Source organism: Xyrauchen texanus, chromosome 33, assembly GCF_025860055.1.
Source record: "Xyrauchen texanus isolate HMW12.3.18 chromosome 33, RBS_HiC_50CHRs, whole genome shotgun sequence".
NCBI lineage: Eukaryota > Metazoa > Chordata > Actinopteri > Cypriniformes > Catostomidae > Xyrauchen > Xyrauchen texanus.
Genome location: NC_068308.1, coordinates 20,879,800 through 20,900,208, shown reverse-complemented (window position 1 = coordinate 20,900,208; position 20,409 = coordinate 20,879,800). Strand labels below are relative to the sequence as shown.

The window sequence follows — 20,409 nt, the reverse complement described above, 5'->3', positions numbered from 1 at the left end:
CTAAAGTGGAGGTTGTCCTACAAGGCTTTGAGGGGAGAGAGGGCTTCTAAAGTGACGATGTCGAGCCCGGCGAGAGATAGCCCGCAAGCGTCTCTTCGACCGGGCGGCATCACTGAATACCCCCGTGCCTCAGCACCCACGATAGTCGAATATAATGACGCCGAGGGTATGTGAACACGGGAAGAAAATATATCTATATTTTTTATATATATATGTATATATATATATATATATATATATATATATATATATATATATATATATATATATATATATATATATATATATATATATTTTTTTTTTTTTTTTTTTTTTTTGGGGTTCTCCATGAGCGAAAAAGCTCTTCAAGGAGGTTATCAAAGAAAGGGAAGGAACCCATGAGGCGTTCCCTTTCTTAGACTGGAAGATAAAATCTATCCCCTAATTGGAGCATTTGGGGGTCTCTTTTTCGCGTGGCCAGTCCAATCTGGCAGCCGCACGAGTAACAACATCAAGCAATTCCTCCGTAGATTTTTTATCGCGGACGGAAAGCTCGGAGGCGGGAAGAGAATAGCGATCCACCTCATGATCCGAAGAAGCATCGGAACGCGCTTCGAGATCATGTGAAGGACCAGCTGGGTTTGGGGAGAGAGTGAGAGAAAGGGATCAACCCGTCTCTTGCACCTCAGTCAAATCCATGCACGAGCCCCACGAATGATCTTTTCGTGAGTAGAATGAGCAGCGTGCTCTACCCCCAAACAAACAGCAAAAACTGATGTGTGCCGTCTTCAGCAAAAAGCAAGAAGAGGGGAACACGCACAGTTTGCTTTCAGTCATTCTCTCTTTCTTTTTTTTTTTTTTTAGAAATATATATATATATATATATATATATATATATATATATAATATTTTCTAAACAGAACAGAAAAATAGAACAACGTTCACTGCACACTGCCTAACTGAATCTATCTCCTAACAGAGGAAAGAAAGTTTTGACAGGGTGTGTGAAACACACAGAAACAGAATCGCTCTGAAAAAAGAGTTTCTGACGACACCTGGTGACATATCCATTTATAGCCTGGCCTCAGGTGCATCTAATGATTACATAAGCCGAGGCTATAAATTCCGGTCAATGTTCATTGACGTGTTCCACACATTTATTCAGCTCGGCTCACAGCTAAAGCTGTTCCCCATAGCGCTTAGCAGCGCAACATCGTAGTGAAGCCTTTTGTAAAGGGAACATTACAGACCTATGTATAAACAGCTTCATTCTAGGAACTCAAAATCCTCTCATATCCTTTGTTAATCATTGGGGACTTATTATTGTGATTAGTTGCAGCAGTCCCAGTGAGCATCACTGTTGTTCACTAATGACTCGCTTTAATAAACAATCAAACATGATTATCATTACACACAATAGATGTGAGCATACCTTAACATACATAAGCTGGACTGGCAGATGAAAAGGTCTGTTAGGCTGGTGAATAGGCAAACAGGCCTGATGAAAGATGATAGGCCACCTGAGCACTAACTAATGCCTAGCAAATGTTCTCTTGGCTTTGTTGTCAAAGGGTTGCATCACACACTGCTTTGCCATGCCCTTGAATGGCCAAGCACCTCTGCTATCTGTGAGAATGTACACTGGCATTCAAAAGTCTAACTCCACATTGAAAATCTGGGATTCAGAATCAAATTTGAACCTGGAAATAAACAGGTTTAGGATTTAAAAAAATATATAAATCAGTGAAACGTAATATTGCAATCTGAATATGATGTTCATATTAATGTTCAACTTTTCACTCAAATTGTTATGATGATAATAACATAATTGTTCTGAAAAAAAGAAAAACTTATATTAAATTATAAAAATGCAAATAGAGGCATGTTTACAAGTGGACTCCAGGCCAGCCGGATGTATAGGCATTTAAGTGTATTTGTCCTGTATCAAGCATTACGTTACAGTATAAGTGTTGCATTGAGTCCCATGGCACCTCTCAGCTCTGTGATCATGCTTTCTCAAGCTTAAACCTTAAGCTGCCAGATCCCCTTTACTTTCTCTTCACACACAATAAAAAGATCGAATTCCCTCTCTGGTCCAGAGCCACCCATTAATAGATCCAGAGAGCCTGCGCGGTATGTATCAAGTCGGCTTGTGTTTGGCCAGTGCGCTTAGTATCTGAACATAAAAATACCAAAGAAGCATTGATATACCCTTACGCATGCAAGCATCTGTCAACGGATCGCTTTTTGAATGTGCTTCACTGTATCAGGTTTCAAAGAAGAAATATGCCTTTGGAGGGGAGGCCAGCCAACTTACAGAGAAATACTCGCAGAAAGAACTCTGGATCACTGTCTTTGTTTAGATGTCTATGCCATGACTCTGACCTTATTAACCTGTGACAAAAACAAAACAGACTAAATTTGGTTACTGATCTGTTAGGTTGCCAAATCCCCAATTTGCTTGCACACGATCACTTCCTTATTCTAATCTCATTCGTTATGTTGTGTGTGTCCACTTTAGTACAGCTATATCAGCGAACACAATTCAGTACAAATATGCAATTGAAGTGTAAAGTATTTTTTGATGTTAAGATGCTTTCTCCTATCAAAGCTTAATGTGCAGAGACAACTGTAAACAGGGACTAAAAACAAAAAAGAATGGAAACTAAAACCGAAACGAACAGATTTTTTTAAAGAAAAAACAGAAAAGGTTCCTTTAAATTGTTCCGGAGTGAAGGCGTTGTTTTTTAAATGCTGCTAAAAGTTTAATTACTGGTTAATTTATTTCCAATAAATAAAAAAAAACTCCTGTGTTCTGAACTCGTGACTACATTGGTACTGCTAGTAAAAATATGCATCAAACATCCACACCAGCCCAGCCTTTTTTTTGACAGAAAAGTTGGCAGAAAATACTCAAAACAGACACAAGCAGCATATCTATCAACCACAAATAATATTATATTGAGCAGCAGCCGTCGAAGTTGCATTGGAGTGAAGTCACCTCCCCTCTTCGAATGATTGGCTGGAGGAGGAGGATTGGCTGTCGATCAAGAACTAGTGGACCAATAGGGACACAAAATGCCCCCTGATTTACATTTGAGAAGCTCTACTCAAAAGTTTTGGAAAATCAAGCACTTGGAATACAAAAGCAAAGAAATACAGCGTAAACATACAAACAAATTGTCAAGATTGTCAAAGCACAAAAAAAATGTTAAACTGATTTTGTTTGCAATTCTGATGGCTTTGCTTTATTTTATTTTTTTTGCAGCATATTTGAAATGTGTTTATATATTTTTGATTCATGCTTGTTATTTTTTTTATCTGTGCTTATTATTTTGATCTGCAATTTTTTTTATTTATGTTTGCGCTTATTATTATAATTTTTTTATTTGTGCTTATTATTTTTTGATTCATGTTTATTATTTTGATTCACGATTTTTGGATCCGTGACCGCAATACCTTTGGCTGCATTTTGATTCCATGATAATAACCCCACATGAAAAACAAAATTGCTTATATTTTCAATTGTTTTGGGTGAGACAAGTCCCTTAGATTGAACTTGTTTTTCAGACCAGTTCAATTGATTCTTTTGTGAGATCTGGAAACACTGCATCTGGTATATCACCCACCATTTGCACAGAGCACTGTCATTTTAAAGAGAATGTTATTAACCGTTCTTTTATTTAGTTCAAACAGGTTACCAATTGGAAAGGAGGCTGCAGAAAGCTGGAACACGGAACAAAAAACAGTTTCTGCGCCAAAGGAACTAAAATGAACAACATTTAATTTTTAGTCCCTGACTTTAAGTAACTTAATTTCTTTGAAAAGTGTTAACACTGTGGCTCCGTTGTGCTTTCAAAGCATTGCTCTGCTTGTTTGAGCATTCTGACCAAGCCACGGACTCTTTGTCCAACCAGTGTTCGGGAAACCTGCTTGAAGACAATTATCAGTTTTGCTATTCGGTTTGGTGACACTAGTGGAGCAGAAATTACACACTTCACCTTTAAAGACTTTTCAAATCACTTTCGCATCCAAAGTTGTTTCATGTAATCTGTATAGAAAAGTATAGGCCTAGTAGCCATTATGTACATACAAAATTAACAGAATGTACAACAAATACGAACTTTTTTCAGTGGTTTATCAATGGAGTCATCAGTGAAGTTCATTTAAGTGAACTAGCTCTTTGGAAACTAGTGATACTAGTGGCCCTTGAAACCGCAATCATAATTTTCTCACTATCCTGCCTTTTAATTCAGATTATAGTGGATACAGAGCCCATGCGATTTACACAGGTTTTGTTACCCATTGTTGTTGCCAAAGAGGCAAAAGTGCTGCCTAGTGTTTCACGTGATATCCATGGTTTGCACAAGGGTCTTTTTGTGTACAAGGAGAGATGAGATTATGGTCTGGCTAATCTGAGGTATTTTCCTGGAAAGTGTTACTCCAGCGAGCATGTCACATGGAAAAGACAACTAAGAGAGGAGCGGGTTGCACGTGCAATGACAATGAAAGATTCAGCTTTAGACTCGAGAGTTCAGACTGCTGGGCAGCCCAAGACAGAATTTATTTGTATTATCTACACTGATTTTGAGGTAAAATCTGTGGAATTCTGCAGAATGGATTTAACCATGGTAAAATGTGTTAATAGAACCTGAGATTACTAAACTATTATTGGCAGCTGAAAGTATTATCACAGTAGCCAAAATAAGCATTAAATGAACGTGCAAGGACAAGGGGGATGTAGAACTTTGTGAATGGCGGTCGTTCCAATTCTGTGGAAATTTCCTGAGCTTCCTATGGAGTTCTTCAGGCATCTGATTCCCTAGTTGCCGTAGTTAGCCTATTCCGCTATATATATATATATATATATATATAGTTGTACTTTGGACAAACTACTTTGTCACACATGTTCATTTTGATTTTCTCTTTTGTATTACAGACATCGTTAACTGTTAGCGCATTATCGTTGGAGAGTGTGGCGGGCTTAGATTGCGAGCGTCGCTTCGCAGAGCCGTCGGATGACTGTCTGACTCATCACAACCCGCGAATGACAGGCGTGCATTCAAGGGTGGGGCCCTCCTCAGTCTCACATGATTGGCCGCTGGATGGAAATAAGGTGAATGGAACACATGCCCAAGGAGCAGGACCCAAACCAATCAGAGGGAGAAGAGAAACGGTGAGCCATACAGTTAATAAACATTCTGTTTAAAAATGTTATTTACTCACTCTCATCTTATACGGAACACAAAAGGAGATATTAAGCAGAATGTTAGCCTCAGTCACTACTCGCTTTCATTGCATATTTTTTTTTCTCATATAATGAAAGTGAATGCTGAGCCTAACATTTTGCCCTAATATTTATTTTTGTGTTCCATGGATGAATGAAAGCCATACCGGTTTGGAGCGACATGATGGTGTGTAACTGTTGATAGAATTGTAATTTTTGGGTGATGTATCCTTTTTTCAGTACTGATCTTAGAACAGCTTCATCAGTCATTGGATTAATAATAGTTGAATGGCTGCTTTGTGTTCAACTTTTTTGTTTGTCGCTGGTTTAAAGTTGCTTGTGCTTCCTGCTTCTGTGTGTGTTTATATAATTTTCCATCTCACATGGTGATGTGTCAGGAGACTCAAATTTTCTGGTCAGCGCACACAGTCTCCTACATAATTCAGTTTTCCTGGTAACTGGCTTCATTTGCAGTTGTGTACCGGTATGTGTACAGCTCACACAGTGAGTGCAGCACTGGCTCAGTGCCTTGCTTTTGAGTTTAAAGGCAGACACTAAGAGACCAATCTTTACCTCACCAACTATTCTGTACAAACATACACATGCACAGACATACACACATTTTGTGTAAGGCCTGGAGCCGGCAGAAGAGTTAGCTAAAGCCTTAGTGAATGCCAGCTACTGTCCAAAGTCAGTACAGACTCAAAGCCTTAAACACACACACACACACACACACACCCACACACTGGCATGTGGGCTCTTGGTCTTCGCAAGATGGCACAGACTGCCCCCTCACGTTCCAAATAAGATTTAGGGTCAGAGCCAATAGAATCGTTTTTGCCAATTAACCAAGCACACGAAGACCTCCCTCTCAGCGTGTTTGTGTGTGATGTGCCCTTAGGCAATTTCTTTATTTAGAAGTTCTCTTGTTGTGTTTCCACTTCACTGACAGAACCAACCCTGCCCCCTCTTTCCCTACCCAAGCCAATACTTCAGATACCTCATGGCTTGTTGAGGAGATGTGTTCTAGTACTTTTCTTAGCTATCAGATTTCCTGAAACTTTTTTTTTTATTTTTTTTTATCCCATACATTGAAGTCAGGATCTGAGTTAGGGACAAGAATGTCAAGCCTTATTTCATGAAAATGACGTGACTGTGAAAGATATTACATGGGTCCATATACATGTTTTGCTTCAGTTCCAATGTGAAATGTCCACTGTGTGGCACTCAAAGTGAGTTACATTTTCTCCCAAACAGATGCTCTTTCGAGTTTTAAATCAACTAAAGCTACATCCCTACCCTAAACCTTAAATCCAAACTTAACAGAAAATATCAAAATAAGCAAATGTGAGATGAAAAATGCAACTGCTGAAGCAACCACATCATTTTGTCTGATTCTTTGACACTTTCGGCTCATGTAGGGCTGTCATTTTTCTAATATTTAGCTGAAGATTAATTGTCAAACAAAAAATTGTGATATGACCATTAATTGTCTGTTTTAGGGCTCGCACATTTATGAAGATTGATTGTCTGCTTTAGGGTTTTCACGATTATGATGGGTGTCATACAAAGTTTCATGCTTTTATCATAGGTGTACTGTATGTGTGCTTAAACCTTAAGAAGTCATTTATTCCTATTTAACTTTTGCATGGTTTCCTTTAAGGCTTTAAAAACGTATGAATGACATGAAAAAAAAAAACTCTCATTTTGGTCAACTTAATTCTTGGTCCATTTGTCATTTACATTTTTGATGTTGGAACCCCGCCAACCTGAAAAGTTATTATATTATGCAATAGTAAAATATTTGTCCAAAATTCTTTGCTTTCACACATTATATTCACACATAGGCTCTCTTCACATGAAGACAGACCTTTGAGATTATTTGTTTCTTCAATATATCATCTCCAATCTATCCCAGAAATTGAGTAAGTGGGCATGACACAAGGCTTCTTTGTCACTGCATGTCATTAACACTGTATATATGATCCCACAATGGCAAATAGCATTTGCCATTACACGATCGTTAAAGTGAAATCGGAGCACTTTGTGTTCACTAAAATCCTCAATAATATTATCGCTAATGTTTGTTGCAATCCTCCGCAGACGGTGTGTGCATCACAGCTTCAAGTCCGGCTCTTCAGGAGCTGCACTTATGTGGCAGTTTTGATTGGCATTTAAAGTTCACAATAGTCGCTGTTATTTCAAGTAACCGCAGTTAGATCAAATAACCTTGTTGAGTGAATAAACTGACCAATGGCTTACTTATTGTTGTCTTTGTGTATTATGCTGTGGTAGTAGAAATTGTTTTACTATTAAGAAACAGCACATGCCAAGTTTGTGGCAAAACATTGGGAAGATCTCATGTTTTCGAATTAGTCTGTAGAGCAATGTTCTGTATTGTACTGTATTTTAAGACATATGCAATGAATTTGAATCAAGGAATGGTGCTTATTTAATTCATTTTTAATAGTGCGATTAATTGTCTATTATATTTTTGAATCACGATTAATTGTATTACTTTTTGTAGTTAATCACAGATTTATAAAGTGTAAAGATTTCTATCACAAGTCCCATCTGGGCTAGTTTTGAACATCAAACAGCATTAAGAGCTCCTTTCCCCATCACTTTATCACTGACACTGAATACATTTTTGTGGTGTTAGCATCAGTGTAACGACTCCGAGCAGACTCATCGCAAAGATTCCACCCTTCCAACAAGTGTCCATGCTGGTTTATGCTTTATTAACGGTAAATATGTAAATCGCGACTAGTTAAACTTCTCTAATTAATCACGGTACTGTCAAAAGTAACGGTACTTTGATACCAAGTCGGTACTAAAATAAAAAAGATGTCACGATACCAGTGTTTGTGCAGTACTAGTAGTACCGAGCACTGACTTAATTCAGACTGACACGGCTGCTTTTAAATATTCACATGCTTGTTGGAATGTGTGCTCCGTTACTCCTTTTACTCTGAAATCCACAATTATTCAAATTAAAATTGTGATATGTCATAGTGTGATTATTAAACCGCAAAATGCTGCAGTCTTAGTCTGCATTCGAGCTGTATGAGCTTTAACTGAATGTGTAAAGCAGACCGCTCATACACTGGGAACTCCACCAAGATTAAGAATCAATCATGTTGTATGAGATTAAAAACCAAACAGACCACTAATCGAATGTGAAACACATGTAGACTATATATTTATATAATTAAATCACAGCATTTGTGCGTTAATGATCATACTGGGCCATGTAGCACACTGTTTATGCATCAGAAGAAGAAAGTAAAGCTTCCGTCAAACCACACGTCAAAATAAAAGCTAAATGCCTGAAATTGAAGAAATTGAAGCATAGATATATTTCAACTGTATAGTAATTAATATTGTAGTAATATTAATAAAATAAGTAACAATGATAACAATAATAATGAAGCACTATATCACAAACAGTTGTACTATTGTACTGAATAAAATTGCTAAAAGGCATTGGTGTGCTAAAAGTTTTAAGAATTTGATTAGACACCGTTTGGATGATTAAACTTTAAAACATGGAATTCTAGATAATCAATGTAAAAAACATAAAAAAAAAAAAAAGAATTTGGGGAGAAATACAAATCTTTTTTTAGTAGGGTCCTACTTAAAAACACAATGCATACTTAATTGAGAAACTCTTGAAAAAAAATGTTTTTATTTTTTTTTTTCATCTTTTTTTTATCCCCTTTTCTCCCAATTTGGAATGCCCAATTCCCACTACTTAGTAGGTCCACATGGTGGCGTGGTTACGAGTCTTAAGTTGCCTCCACTTCTGAGACAGTCAGCCCGCACATCTCATCATGTGGCTCGTTGTACATGACACCGCAGAGACTTCCAGCATGTTGAGGCTCATGCTACTCTGCAATCCACACACAATTTACCATGCGCTCCATTGAGATTGAGAACCACTAATCGTGACCACGAGGAGGTTACCCCATGTGACTCTACCCTCCCTAGCAACTGGGCCAATTTGGTTGCTTAGGAGACCTGGCTGGAGTCACTCAGCACGCCCTGGATTCGAACTGGCGACTCCAGGGGTGATAGCCAGCGTCAATTCTCACTGAGCTACACAGGCCCCCCAAAAATGTATGTAATTATATTACATTGAAATTTTACTTTAAATAGGCTAAATAGGCTGTGTTCAAAACACTACCATATTAGCATATTTTTGCTGTGGTATCGAAATTGGTATTGAGAACCGTGAATCGGTACAGACAACTGAAATTTTGGTATCATGACAACACTAATTCTTACCACTCTAATTTTATATTGTAATAAGTAAATATTTTAGTATTAGAGATTACATTTTTGGAGCAGTGAAGGCTGACTTGATTTACATTTGTATTGCTGTTTGTTGAATTATTACAGCCAAAATTGCCACGATTTATTTCAATAAGTATAGTCTGTGCTAAGTTTTCTGTATCAGGACATTCTGTTCCACTGACATCTGGGAAATCTGCTTTCAGATATGTGAAGAACCAGACATGTTGTTGTTGCTCTTTAGTTTTTATACAAATGCTACATTTCAATTCAATTAGCCACAGTGTTCGGGAGAATTTGCGCACAAATTTTGTTTTACTCTGAACTCTGAAGAGTTCCTAAATATTCACCATTTGCTTCTAAAAGCATTTACATTTGCATAAAGTCAATTGCCCAACAGCACATCTGTGCCCTGGAAAGGTGTAATCCACCTTAAGCAGAGAGACAGGGTGCCTGCAGAGTGCTGAAGTGTTTACTGTGGAGTTTTAAATAGTGTTTAAATTTTAGTTTAGTTTTTATTAGATGCAGTTACGTTTATTTTGTTATGTGTATATATATATATATATATATATATATATATATATATATATATATATATATATATATATATATAAAATCAGCCACAACATTAAAACCACCTGCCAAATATTGTGTAGGTCTCCCTCATGCTGCCAAAACAGCGCAAACCCGGATCTCAGAATAGCATTGTAGCATGTAGCATCACTACAATTGTACAGAACTGTTATCTGAGTTACTGTAGACTTTGTCAGTTCAAACCAGCCTCACCATTCTTTGTTGAACTCTCTCATCAACAAGGCATTTCCATCCGCAGAACTGCCCCTACCTGGATGGTTTTTGTTTTTAGCACCATTCAGAGTCAATTCTAGAGACTGTAGTGCATGAAAATCCCAGAAGCCTGTTTTGAAAAATTTTTATTTTTGGAAATCTGATTGGTTTACATTGCATACGTTAGCTAGTGAAAAAATTACCAGTCACAGCATATAAAATTTATAATTTCCCTTATATATTTTTGTAACGCAGTTCAATGGAAAGGAGGAGGCGAGAACCGACTTGACAATATAAATAATAGTTTAATGATGAACTTAAACCAATGACAAACACACACACATGACGGACATGTCCGTAAACAATCTCTCTCTCTCCCGCACCATCCTCCGCAGTCGGCCTTTATCCCTCTCGGAGGCTCGATTAGCCTGATAAGGGACCGGGTGTGTAGAATCACGACCTGGCCCCGCCCTCCACCCTGCCACAATTTTATAATTGATATATTTTATATTCATATAAATTTGAACCTGAAAATTTTTTTATAAAAAGGAAAGCTATGTTAGGAGTCAACTACCTATGTACCATTGTGGGTCTAAATTCAGGGTGGAACTATGAGCACATAAACTTTATTAATCTTTCCAGTACTGAGAAGAGTGGTAGATTGATTCCAAACTCCCTCTTTGACTTTATTAATCCATTTTGTTCACCTGAATTGACCCATCTGACAATGTAGCTGCTTTTACCGTGTTCATCTTGTCATAAAGTATGAATGAAAATATAAATACATGACAGAATTTTTCTTCCACCTCCTTTGAGTAAATAAATAACCTAAAGTGACAGAACCAGTCGGCTTGTTTAGAAGCTGTGGTGTATCTCAGGCTCCATCTCTCCTGCTTTATCATGCTGCTCGCCCGATCTCACCATCTCTCATTCCTTACCCCGGATTACTGCCCGCAAGGGATCACAGTGCCCAATCACAGTCCACAGGAGGGATTAAGAGAGAGGAAGAGCAAGAGAGAGAGTGAATTTCTCACGGGGGATTCTTCGATAAATTTGCAAAAAAGAGTCAGGGGAAATTCAGAGTTGGAGAAACACGGGGCAGTGGGAAAAAAAAAAGAGTGAGGCAGGGTTTCTTTGACAGACAGAGAGAGAGAGAGAGAGAGAGAGAGAACACACTTATGCAAGGGAGGCAGATAATCAAATAGAATTCAGTCAGGCTACTCCAGCTCTGTTAGTTTAGCAACAAGCTCTCTTGATGTGGTGAAAAACCATAATCCTGAAGAACATCTTCAGCATGCACATCCTTCATTCCCACTGCGTAATCAGGTGAGACCTTTCTCCTCCTCATACCTGTATTGCTGTACAAGCCTAGCTTTGGTGCTCGCTTGTGTCTCTGCTTTTTAAGGATCCCTTCCTGTATTAAACTCGAAACCCTTTTAAACCCTCAGGTTTGTGTGTGTGGAAAGCTTTGGTGATATTGAAATCCCCTTTTGATGTGTTATCTGATGCTTTGATTAAACATTATGCTGATTTCTGATACTTCTGAATTGTGTCTGCCGCTGTACTGCATTTGAGTATTTAATGAGAAATGGTTGACATCATTTCAGTATCATCAGATCGGACATATTGTGGGGCAGTTGTACATCGTTTTATGTGCAAAGTGATAGCTGTTTATTCCTGGCTCATTACTCAGTATTACTGAGCAAACTGCAACAGCTCCTCTTTCTTAATGGGAAATTTGTGTAGCCCTCCATTTGAATCCGGAATAATTCATGTCTATTGCGGTCAGCATGTGCCAACTTGGAAATTATTTATTTATTTATTATATTTTTTTTACCCCCCATCCTTTTCTTACTAGCCATGTCCTCTGAGGTTTCTTTTTATAGTGAATGTCAGAGTGCAAAACACCTTTCCCACTTTGTCTTTCTCTGTTTCTGTCTCTGTCCATCTGTCTATCTTAAAATCCTGATGTCTATTTTTTGTCTTCCCACATTAAGTGGTAGGGCTTCAGGTTTCTTAATATGGTTCACTTTTACTGTGATGGAGGTTGTTAAATTAATCTCATTTCAGTATTGATTACCTGAGCCATGTCTAAAAAAAGCACTGAGCGCTGCCTGTCTGAAATGTGAAATCTGCTATTGGGCTATTGCTGGTGCTGTGTCTTACTATGCTTACTTCTCTACTACGGTATACTGAGCACTTTATTAGGAGCACTATGGTACTAATAAAGTGCCTGACATAGTCATCTGATGTTGTAGCCCATCGGCCTCAAGGTTTAACTTGTTGTGTGCATTCTGAGATGCAATTCTGCTCACTACAACTGTTCAGAGTGGTTATCGGAGTTACCGTAGCCTTTCTGTCAGCTCGAACCAGTCTGGCTGTTGACCTCTCTCATCAACAAGGTATTTTCGTCAGTAGAACTGCTGCTCACTGGATGTTTTTGGCTCCATTCTGAGTAAACTCTAGAGAATGTTGTGTGTGAAAATCCCAGTAGACAGCATTTACAGTGTAACCGTTCGTGGAAATGAGGAAGCTAGCTCCGGCTTGTCAAAATACATATACATTTATTGTTGCAATTTTTAGGCAAACACAATAACACACTGCTTCACACTACATTATGCTTTTCAGCTTCACTACACATAAACTCTGTTGGCTTTTCAACTCAACACTACACACAGTCAGCTTCGTGCATCTCTCTCATCAGCCGCTGTCTCCTCTACTTAAATAGGCTACTCCCACCACCCATCACTTGAACGTGAGACCGGTGTGGCACACAGGTGGAAATCATTCACCATTTATCTTCCCTGCCTCGATCTGCCCAGACGCTGCTCAGCCCCACCCTGCTTGCCACATACAGAAATACTCAATACAGCCTGTCTAGCACCAACAAACATGCCATGGTCAAAATCACTGAGATCACATTTTTTCCTCATTCTGATGGTTGATGCGAAAGTTAACTGAAGTTCCTGACCCGTATCTACACTACTCCCACACAATTGGCTGATTAGATAATCGCATTATTAAGTAGATGTACAGGGCGGCATGGTGGCAAAGTGAGTAGCACTGCAGGAGGGTCCCAAGTTCGAGTCCTGGGTCACTTAGGGCCTTTCAGTGTGTAGTTTGCCTGTTTTATCCGTGGATGTTTCCTCTGGTGCTCTAGTTTCCCTCAGTCCAAAAACATGCAGGTTAAATTAATTGGAAACTCTAAATTGCCCATAGGTAAGAGTGTGAATGTTTATAACTGTATGTGTTAGCCCTATGTTTTACTGGCCACCTGTCCAGGGTGTTTCCCTTCGGTCCAAGACATCGGGATAGGCTCCAGCACTACCCGTTCCCCTACATATGACAAGCCGCTTTAAAAGATGGATGGATGGAAGTAGGTGTGCAGGTGTTCTAAATAAAGTGCTCAGTGAGTATAAAGCATGCCAAACGTTGTATGTCAAATTAGGGTGTTCGAATCCTAACGAAACCAGAGTAAAGTATTTTCGTGGTTGTTGTTACTACGTTATATTTTCGGATTACAGAATGCCCATGTCCCCATATGAAGTACACTATTGTTCAAAAGTTTAGGGTCACTTACTCATTCTTTATTTTATTATTATTATTTTTTTTTTTTGACATTTTATAATAATAGTGAAGTCATCACAACTATGGAATAATAGAAATGGAAATATGGGAAATATGTTGTGACAAAAAAAATCTAAAATAAATCTAAACTGTATTATATTTTAGCATCTTCAAAGTGGCCACACTTTACCTAGATTTTTGCAGAAATGTACTCTTCACATTTTCTCAACCAACTTCTTGAGGTATCACCCTGGGATGCTTTTTAAACAGTATTGAAGTCCCATTTATATGCTGGGCACTTAAAGGCTGGTTTTCTTAGTTATTCAGTCGAAGTCATCCATTTCAAAAACGTTTTTTTAAATAAAATTTTTGTTTTGTAATTAAATAAATTCATATAATGGCACAATTATATTTTTGTCTACTAAACTAATTTCAAACATTTAAGCATACGCCTTCAGATCAAAAGGTTTTTAAGATCATGAGAAACATTTCAGGCAAGTGACCCCAAACTTTTGAACAGTAGTGTATGTCCGGCCTGTACTCATACTACTCACCTTCATACCTAAGAACATACTTGATTAATGTCAGAGAAGTACCTTACGCCAATTCTAACCCAGCTTTAGAAATTAATAAAATCATAAAAGTCACTAAAATATTTGTAGTGAATATTTTTTGCATTCTGCTGTAAAATATTTGATTGGTGATAGTAGGCAGCCAATTGTTCTTGTATAGAGTAACATGCTTGCAGGCCATAGCAATGTCTGATTTGTAAGCAAATTGTTTTCTTGATTCGGTTATTTTCAATAAATTGGTCAAAACCGTTCACAAATCGGTCTAAAACAGATTGGTCTGAAACAAAATGATTTCTAAAAATCTTTATACAGTAATCACAAATGACTGGAAAGGGCATTGACAAGTCTTTGAAATCCATTGTTCAAAAAGTGTGGGAACCCTGGTTTAAGCTGGTCTTCAGCTGGTCTAGCAGAACTCCTAGTCTGACTAGCCGAAATGTGCCTAAATCCAGTCTGACAAGGCTGGGAGACTAGCTAAGATTATTGCTTGTTTTATGTTGTTAGTTTACAGTGTTATTAGGCCTACATTTTTACTTGCTTTATCAACTGTTGTGTTCATTTATTCATTTTAGTCACCGTTTTAGTCTTTTGACAAAAATGTCCTTTAAAAAGGATTTATTACAAAATAATATCTTTTACTTGATGAAGACATGCAAAATGGACAAAAAAGTGTCAAACTTTAACAGACCAAACTTTAATCAAATATATTAAAAAATATAAATTTTTATTGATTCCAAAGATAAAACATACAAACACAACATAAAAAATGTAATCAATTTAATCAGTTTAGTAACCCATCTCTCAATCCACTCTAACCAACAGAAAGGGAACTTATTAATATGTAATTTAGGGTTCAGCACATTTAAACAAATGTCTGAATTAAACACTCTGGACAGTTTTGTCCAAACCATGTGCAAATGTGAGATAATGGGGTGTGACTTAACTTCTCCGGTTAGTTTGACCGAAAGGCTTTGCAATGGCGAAATAGAGGCAAGGATTTCATGTTCAATATGAAACCAAGGAGGGGCTGTCTCAGATGGGAGTGACAAATGGGCCAAATGTCTAAGACCGAACGCATAATAATAAAACAAAATCTTGGGTAGGATTAGCCCACCTTTATCAATCGGCCTATGTAACTTACTGAAATATATCCTGGGACGCTTACCATTCCAAATAAAGGACTTCACTATGCTATCAAATTTCTTGAAATAAGAGAGGGGACATCTACAGGGAGATACTGTTGCAGGTAGTTCAATTTTGGAATACAATTAATTTTAATAACATTAACCTTCCAAATCATAGATAAATGTAATGAAGCCCACCTGCCCACATCGCTCGAAAACCTTTTAATTAAAGGGTCAAAAGATTATCTTATTATCTTAAAAAGATAATCCCATTCTACCATATCAAACGCCTTTTCAGCATCAAGTGAGATGGCAGCGACCGGAGTCTGATCATTCGCCACTGATGGCCCCGAATAAACCCCACCTGATCTATATGTATAAGAGATGTCATAACTTAATTGGTTAGCCAGAATTTTTTACAATATTTTTACATCTAGCTGGATCAGGGAAGTTGGATGGTAACTTTTACACTCGCTTGGATCTTTGTCCTTTTTAAGAATCAGACTGATCCGGGCTTGTGTCCTGGTTGGCAGAAGTTTTCCATTGTTTAATAATTCCATATAAACATCTAACAAAAGTGGAGCCAGTTCTGTAGCATAAGATCTACAGAGGCAAAACCATCTAGCCCAGGAGCCTTGCCGGGAGGTAAGGCTTCTATTATCTAGTCAAGCTCCTCCAAGTTTATCTCAGAATCAAGAGATTGTTTTTGCTCAGTCGTCAATTTAGGGAGTTCTAATGGTTCCACAAATGTTCTAATATCTTCATCAGTAGATGAAGATGTGGAACTATAAAGATCAAGATATAACTCCTTAAAGCCATTATTAATATCAATGACAGAGGTAAAAATTTCACCACTAGCAGATTTCTTTGAAGGAATGGTAGAAAAAGACTCTCTCTGTTTATATATCTAGCCAGAAGTTCTCCTGATTTGACCCCTGACTCAAAGTATGACTGTCTTGCCCTGAATAACCAAAACTCCACTTTCTGTGACAAAATTTTATTATATCTGTATTTCAGTTGGCTCAATTCTCTGAGGCCATCAGACAACATTCAGCGCTTCAGCTCTGCCTCTGCACTTTTAATATTATCTTCCAACTCCACGAGTTCTCGTGCTTTGGATTTTTTGGTAAATGAGGCATACTGTATGATCTGACCCCTAAGAACCACCTTAAGCCACTCCCACAGAAGATACTGAGGACCAGTTGGTCTCCATATAAACATTAATTTCAGTCTTTAACATTTGCTGAAAAGGTGTACATTAAAGCGCCAACTATATGATTTATTTTTCTCCGAATGTAGCAACATCTCTAAACCCACCAGGGCGTGATCTGAGACTAAGATGTTTCCAATTGAGCAATCCACAACAGATGAAATGAGGGACTCAAAAAATCTATTCTAGAATAAATCTTATGGACTGATGTAAAAACATGTATAGTACCTACCAGATGGTTTCAAAAGTCTCCAAATATCTGTAAGAGCAATATTTTTACACATCGTGTGAAGTGTCAGTGTTGCTTTAGGGGGCTTACACACTTTTGCTTCACTATGTTCAAGGACTGAATCCATCAATAGATTAAAGTCTCCTCTCAATATTATGTCATGAGGGGTGCCAGCAGCTTGCAAAATCTATAAAAAAGCCCTGATCATCAGCATTAGGTGCGTAAATATTAGCCAAAATCAAACTTTGCCCCTGAATTTCAGCTAAAACAATAATGACTCTTCTTAATTTATCATTAATCTGTTTGAGAAATTTGAATTGTAGATGTTTGTTTATCAATATAATGACTCCCCTGCTTTTACTTGAGCCAGCACTAAAGAAAATATGTCCACCCCATATCTTCCTACATTTTCCAGCTGCTTGAGGGGAAACATGTTTTTCTTGAAGAAACACAATATCATATTTCTTACGTTTAAAAAAGAAATAACCTTCCTTCTTTTTATAGGGTCCCCAAACCCATTCACCTTCCATGTGGAGAGAGATAACCCACTCATATTAACATTTGACATTTTGATATAATAGAAAATATAAATTGTGTAAAAAACAAAATTCTAAAGACAAAATTAGAAATTCCCCCCTAACAAAACAAACAGAAAAAAGAAAAACGTGCGCATTAATCCCACGCAGGACAGCGTCAACAAATTTTGTGAGGCAAAATTACATAACAGAAAATCATTTGTAAAAACATACTCCAGCCAATAGAAGGCATAAGCATAAAGAACAAGCAGATTCATCCACAGCATAAAAATACTTTGCGACATCCTTAGTGATTATACATCAGTGCAAAAGCAATCTTCCATTAATGTAAGAGTTTCTTGCATTCCTTGAATTGATCATGTTTATCTCTTGTCAAATTTGCAAAGTCTAGGGTAACAAGAAAATGTTGTGATTCATCCAAGAAAGCATTCCTTTGCTCCTCGCCTCACGTAATACAAGATTTTTATCAGATGATCTCAGGAATTTGTCCAGGATTGATCGGGGCCTGTCTCCCTCAGCCGATCTGCGAGCTGGGACTCTGTGAGCTTACTCGATTTCCAGCTAATGGACTGTTATGTCAAGCAGACTTGGGAAGAGCTCGTCTAGGAATTTCACCATATCTCTGCCCTCCTCATGCTCAGGAATTCCAACAATTTGGATGTTATTTCTGCAACTCCTATTCTCAAGATCTTCAAGTTATTCAAGAACATGTTCCAAATCAACTTTGGTCGTGAGTGGATTATCAGATAATTCCCTCTCCGATGACTCCAGATAATCGATCCGCTTCTCAACATCTGTAACTCTTGTAACCAACTCAGATAATTTTGTTTCCATTGCCGTAATCGATCAACGTATTACAACGAGATCATCTAATTCAGCAACAACTTTCATCAGCATCACAAACATGTTGGACATTTGATGGCCGCACCATTCAAACCAAGTCCCTGGTCCGCAGGCTCGTCAGAGGTTTCAGGTTGAGCACGTACATTTTTTGTTTTTATATTTCCAGAGCTCGAGGATTTTGAAGCTTTTGACATATTGACTTCAAAAAGCAAATATGTAGCAGGGTGTATCAAATCTCACCAGACTATAACATAAAAATAACGTAATTACGGATGTAATTTATTCTTCCAGAAACTGCTTGCAATTTGAAATTTCAACCACTGATGTTGCTAGAGAGCACAGAGTTAAATAGTGCAGCTTCAAACAGAGGCAGTTGAAGAGATGAAAGAAATAAACAGAATCAAAAGCAAAATTAAGGTGCAATACAATATTTTTTGTTGTTGTTGTTTCTTTCTTTTTTGTATGTTTGTTTATTTGTGTGGGTTTCCACGAGAACTGTAGATTAACAGTTGTATTGGTAATGCCGTCAATGACAGAAAATGAAGTGTAGTTGTGACAGACAACAGAGCTTAAGAGTGATATTTATGTCTGCCTGAGTGAGAGTGAGAAAGACTAAGTCTAGAGGCTTCAATGACCTGACAGAACCTCACTCAGACATTTAAAATGACATTCATAAATGACGTTCCACAGTAGCTGCTGAATCAATACAGCAAATGGCAAAAACAATGTGACGAGTGAAAGAACACACTAGCGTCCACCATTTTTAAACGTTTAACGTGTGTGTGTGAGCAGAGCAGAGCAATGGCTTCATGGAATTGATCACCTGAACTTTTTGAACTGAAGAGTCTAACAAAAAAGTACCGTGGTACTGTTTTACCATGTTTTTTTAGGCATGATTTGGTTGACATGAACCATGATACCATGGCATTTTTTTAAATGAATAGGGTACTTACATCTAATGAAATCTAATGCAACAAATAAGATGTTCCCTTATTTTTAACTCTTTCCCCGCCAGCGTTTTTAAAAAAAGTTGCCAGCCACCGCCAGGGTTTTTGACGATTTTCACTAAATTTTAATGGCCCGCAGAATATTTTCTTCCATGAATATATGAAGATGCTATATAACAAAATAAAGATCTGGGCCTCTGCTTTTAGGCAAAAAAAAACGATTTTATTTTATCTTCATTTGTTCTTTTTTTATTGCGACTTGAACAGAGGTAGGTTTTGTCAAAAAACAACATTTCAGACAAAAAGCTGATAAAAAGGCATGTTTATGTCTGATATTTTGAGCTTCTCAATACTCCACTTCTTCATGTTTGAGACGATCGCAGTCTGTTTCTTTGATCAAAGAGTTGCGTACTCTTTCAAAACATGCGCAGGGGTCTTCCTTACCATATAACACCTAAAACACGGAAACCTGGAAAATTCCGTGTTTGGCAGGGAAGCGTTTTTTCATAAAACACGGAAAATTCCGTGTTTGGCGGGGAAAGAGTTCTGTGTGGAGCTCCATTCTGTAGTCTTATGACGTATTTACAGTTACATGTATATTTGGTAGAGCCTTCATTGTGCATTTTAAAGATTTTCAGGAATGTTTCTTATATCAGCTTTTGTGTTCCCTGGGGATCAAATCCATATACTCTACTGCGCTGTGTTCTACCTGACAAGACAGTAATTGCCTGCATTTGACCACATATTTAAACAGGCTAGAATTAGCAGTAGTTAAAGGAATGGTTCACCCAAAAAATACAATTCTGTCATAATTTTCTCAATTTCATGTTATTTCAAGCTCATATGACTTTCTTTCGTATTCGGAACAAAGAAAAAGTGATGTTTTAATGAATATCTTGACTTTTTCAATATGGCAGATACTTTCCCACTTTTCAGCTAAAATCATTTTACAACTAAACTCTTGACATTTAATACACATTCATGAGCGCTATGAGAGAATCTTGTTCACAGTGCAATGTATGTTTTAAAGAGGCTAGCATTAGCCTTATGTCAAATCTTTAGATGTTTTTAGCACTAAAAAACGTACGTTCTCACG

General features: G+C 37.6%; 1 protein-coding gene across 1 annotated transcript in view; it reads left to right on the top strand.

Annotated features, from left to right (window-relative positions):
• Window positions 1-20,409, top strand: part of LOC127627027 (thyroid hormone receptor alpha) — a 97,349-nt gene that overhangs the window by 48,903 nt on the left and 28,037 nt on the right. Inside the window, exon 2 of the mRNA XM_052103227.1 lies at window positions 4,919-5,155. Coding sequence (XP_051959187.1) covers window positions 5,100-5,155 — 56 coding nt within the window. The 5' untranslated portion in view covers window positions 4,919-5,099. The remainder of the gene's footprint in view (window positions 1-4,918; window positions 5,156-20,409) is intronic.